At 46.1% G+C, this 4,907-nt stretch overlaps 1 protein-coding gene across 1 annotated transcript; it reads right to left on the bottom strand.

Moving 5' to 3' along the window:
- Nucleotides 1-1,243: 1,243 nt before the first annotated feature.
- On the bottom strand, nucleotides 1,244-4,671 carry LOC147852887 (uncharacterized). Its single transcript, XM_087333569.1, has 3 exons — nucleotides 3,186-4,671; nucleotides 2,314-2,931; nucleotides 1,244-1,533 (listed from the first exon to the last, which is right to left on the bottom strand). The coding sequence occupies exons 1-3, from the start codon at nucleotides 4,659-4,661 to the stop codon at nucleotides 1,483-1,485; spliced, it is 2,145 nt and encodes a 714-aa protein (XP_087189695.1). The 5' UTR covers nucleotides 4,662-4,671; the 3' UTR covers nucleotides 1,244-1,482.
- Nucleotides 4,672-4,907: the final 236 nt, after the last annotated feature.

Below are 4,907 nucleotides of genomic sequence, written 5' to 3' on the forward strand. Positions count from 1 at the left end.
TCTAGGTCCAACCTACCATTTCATGATTAGGACGTAATGATCTCGATGTTAAAAGCACTTACGAATGCATAAGTAAGATGTCCAAGTCTCAATATTAACATCATTATAGATGTAAAAGTCTTGGGATTCAAATCACCACCAATGTATGGTTACGATTCACAAAGATAAAATCATAAGCTTAAAATCACCATGTCTAGCCATTTATGATGTAATAATAAAACCTATTACATAATGGATGCATCTCCAAAACTTTTTAATTATTGAGTCAAGACTAGCACTTCCAAATGCATAACTTATAAGTAAGATGTCCAAGTCTCAATATTAAGATCATTATAGATGTAAAAAGTCTTGGGATTCAAATCACCACCAATGTATGGTTATGAAGATAAAATCAAAAGATTAAAATCACCATGTCTAGCCATTTATGATGTAATCACCAAAACCTATTACATAATGGATGCATCTCCAAATCTTTTTAATTATTGAGTCATAGAAGTCTTGCATGGTAATTGAACAATTGTAGTGTTTTCTCAAAACAATTTGCCATAGAAAAGCTTGACCAATGAGATTATTAATAGGGTAACTTCAATCTTTCATCCAAATGACACTTCATGAATTTAACTTAAATAAAATAAAACCATCACATTTCCATCATTTCTACTATTGAGGTTGTCAAAGGAAAAGGAACAATGATGAAGAGTTGGTTTTGGTGAAAGAGTCTACTGTGTCAAAGTGGCATGGATATATGATATCTTGATGCGAGTATTTTTATCTCCACGTTTCAATGAAATAACGCCAATGCCAAGGAGCAACATTCACGAATACAATTGTAAAAAGGTTTCAAGGAATGGTTCCACAAAATTATCAAATGAATGTTTCGAAAAACATTGGGATCATTAGAAACCAGCAATTCCCACACAAAATTTGTCTTGAGTATTTTATAGTGATCACACACTTCATATGGCTAGCCACTAGATGATGAATTTGCAAACTATTTACACGAATATACAAACTTCCATATACCTAAAAAAGATTCTCTCACATCATGGATTCATTTTGAGCATTCCGAGACAATCATGATCTATTTTCGGTCACTTTGACCATTACGAGAAAATCATTACATTTTACAACATTGCATCAATAAAGACAAGTTCTTACGTGATGTATGTATGTAACATACCACCAACATTTTGAAAATGTAACATATACTTCTCGAAAGCAAAGGTTGCAACAATAAACGGTGAAACTTTAACATAGAACACTATTTATAATGGCATCATTGTACATCATTATAGTACAGACATTATATTGGAGATATGGTAATCATGAAGGAGAATCACATGGGTACTGCTTGGCTAGATAAGAAAGAGAGATGCATTGGTACCAACTCGTGAGCATAGTTCCAAGATCAATGTTAGATATGTTTTTCATGAATGCATCCAAATATTTGGTCACCATGGTGTATCGTGAACTTATGAACCGTCATCCACCAATCTCCAATGTAGCAATCTTCTTTGGTTGTTGATGTAGCTCCTATAAATAAAATATACCGAATTTAAAAAAAATGAATGTTAAGATTACATGGAAAAGGGTGCGATGAAAGGAGGAATCCTTCCAATACATTCCATAATTTTACAAGGTAATAGAAGATATCGCTGAAATAAGGAGATATGTACATCCTTAACCAATAGTTTATTTTCATGTGTATGTATGTATGTAGCCCATGGTATGTATATATACGAATAAAGTCCTTATATAATCATGTGCACGAAGGGTTTTATCCTATTGGAATGGTGCAATTTATTATAGATTCCTCCATTCCTCACCAATACAATGCACACAATACACACACATCCAAAATATTAAACCTACGATACAAAGCAACGGGCGAAAGTCAAACACTTTGAAGGCATGCTCCTCTTCGTTTGATGTGCTTGTAACTATATCTAGGTATGTTCTATAGCCATAGGTCATTCCTTCCTTCCTCAATGCGATTGTTGTGGTCAAGAGAGAACTATGATTGATTTAGACAAGGTAGAACTAGGAGATAGCTAAGCTATTGAAGTTATGGCCATGAGGTCTTGGGCCCAATACCCACCCAGGGAAGCAAATTAAAGGGACAAACCTAATGTGTCCAAATGCACACATATGTGGACATACGAAAAACCGAGCCTTTCATAATATGAACACCCGAGGGGGGCCCTTTTCAAGCTGAAGCCAAACCAAAACCGAACCGAACCGAACAAAAATAAGAGAAAAAAAATGGATGGTCACTCGGATATAACAAAATAGAATTAGGATAGAATAGAACACCTCTGAGAACCTCAAATGTCCGGGCTGCCCCACGTGGGCCCCCTTCACCATCGCCACCCACGTGGCGTCCATCGGAGCGTCCGATTTGGACGGCTCCGATCCACCCTCGCCAACCCTGCTCCCCCGGCCCAGCCGAGACTGAATCCCCGCCGTCGATCTGCTGCCGTGGAGCCACGACTGTGTGGGCGATCTCGGCAGCGGCGGACTGCCGATCGATTCCATCCATGCCGCCTTTGGGCTCATCATCAGATGATTATTCGGACCAAATTTTGTTGCCCCATGGATGCGCCTGTAATTAGTACTGCTCCCGCTGCTGCTGCTGCTGCTGCTGCTGCTGCTAATCACCGATCCATCCGATCCGCCGTTACTGCTGCTATACCCATGATCCGTGCTAATCGTTGAGGTACTGGCGCTAATCATCGGCGGACTGCTTAATCTCTCGTGATTAAGATCCGGATTAATGGACCCCCCTCCGTCATTCGCATCCTTTGCTGCACCACCAATGGCGGGATTCATGACTTCGTCGTTTGCTCGTGGGCTATCACTGTATTGACTGCTACAGCAGCTTGAATCAGCGCAGATTCTTGTTACCGAGCCGTTGCTGCAAGCCGAAATGAGCTGCAGATTTATTTGTTTTTACAAAATTAGATACGGCAGTAAACCCTAAACGGAAATCGGATACAACTTAGATGCGGCAGATTATTTGTTTACAAATTTCCATTAACAGTTCAGATGGCTTGCTTACTGATTCATGAGACTAAATTCACACTGATCCTAACCTTGACCTCCTCAGCTCAGGCATCCCTAATTCATCCTAATTAATCTCTAGGAAAGCGAAAGTAATTAAGACATCATCGTTCCAAACCGCTTACCGATTGGGCCTCCATGTTAATCGTGGAGGAAACAGGCGCTGTTTCCACGTCATATAACAGAAAGTCCCTCATTCTCATGGTAGAAATCCCCCCACCTTCTGGTCTCAGCTTTAATGGCTTCTCTACCATCTTAGAAGTACTACGGTTAGCGCTCTGATTAGTGCCTGGCTGCCTGTGGCGCAAGGGGCTGCTAGCGATGGCGCGAGGCGGCGAATGGCAGCTGCTAGGGCTCCTAGCCATGGATTGTCGATGACTCGCAGGCGAACAAAATGAGGGACCTGCACAGCTGGTCAGCGAGCCTCTGGCACGCATCAGCGTAAACAGTCCACAGGAAGATCGATCGGCGGCGGCACAGTCATCTTCATCGTCATCAGAGGTAGTTGTGATGGCGGCGGCGGCGGCAGAGTAACGGGCAGAATCGATGGCATTGTCGGCGGCATCGATGATTCGGTTAGCAGCGATGAGATCTGGTCGCGGAGAGTCACTATCGAGCTCGGCGGTTTTGAGAGGAATCACATCCATGGCGTCGGTGGATATACCGCAGTCCATGGCGTGTAGCGGCGGCGGCGGCGGCGCCCTGCGCCGCCCGCTTGTGAGGATCTGGGGCGAGCGATGATCGGTACTGCTGGAGCAGGCAAGCGCATGGGCGGCAGGGAGGAAGCGGTGGAGGAGGAGAAGGTGTCCGGTCTCTGACTGAGGAGGCAGGCGGCCGTCCATGGCGGCGGCGGCGGCGGCAGGGGAGTTCGTGGCGGAGCTGAACGCGGAGGCGCTCATGTGGTCATCCAGCTCGAAGGCGGAGGTATACGAATCGTGACTGCTGTCGTTGTCATCGGCGCCGCCGGCGGAGGACATGCCAGCGGCGGCGGCGGCGGCGGCGGACGCTTTCTGCGAGGCGTTCGATGGACGGCCGCCCGGCGGATCAGGAGGCGGGGCCCCTCCACAGTCCAGCCATGGCGTGGGAGAGCCGGGGCTGCTTCTGGAAGGATCGGAGAAGGAATGGCGGGAGCTGTGGTGGTCATCGCGGAAGAGCTCCCGGAGCGTGACGATGGGCAGGGGAGGAGGAGGAGGAGATGGAGAGGGAGGTTTCCGTCGGCCGGGAGATTGTTCCCACGCGAAGGGGACGGTGCCGGCCTTTCGGAGGGGCTCTCTGGACAGCTCGGAGCTGAGCTTGAAGGCGCGCGGCGGCGGCGGAGGAGGAGGAGGATTGGATGGGGCGGTGGCGGCGGCGGAATTGGGAATGGAAGAATGGTTGGGCGTCCGAAGGGACATGAAGGGGGCGGTGTAATTGAGGATGGGGGGCGGCGTAGCAGCAGCTTCTTCCGGCGGCGATTTCTGGCGCCGCCGCCGCAGAAGGTGGGCGAGCGGCGTCGATCGGCTACTGCTGTGGGGGCCAATCGTGGCCGTTGATTCCTCCTCCTCCTCCTCCTCCTCCTGCTCTGCGTCTGCGGCGTCGTCCATTTTATTATATACATACATATATGTTCCTCAATACAGACATATATTTATTATCCATTCCTTGGTTAGTAGTTATAGAGAGATTTTATGAGAATAATATGCATTAATTATATAAATAGCCCCCCTTTGTTTTTGCTTATTTACAGATTTAGCTACCCCCCCCCCCCCCCCATATTTTCTTAGAAGACAGTTAATTTTTCTTTTTCTTTTTATTTCTTTTCTTTCTCACACTCTCTCGCCCGTTCTTGTCTCTCTGTCTTCTTACAC

Source organism: Azolla caroliniana, unplaced genomic scaffold (assembly GCF_043228905.1).
Source record: "Azolla caroliniana isolate FFs.n. ecotype wild unplaced genomic scaffold, voAzoCaro1.0.p SCAF_17, whole genome shotgun sequence".
NCBI lineage: Eukaryota > Viridiplantae > Streptophyta > Polypodiopsida > Salviniales > Salviniaceae > Azolla > Azolla caroliniana.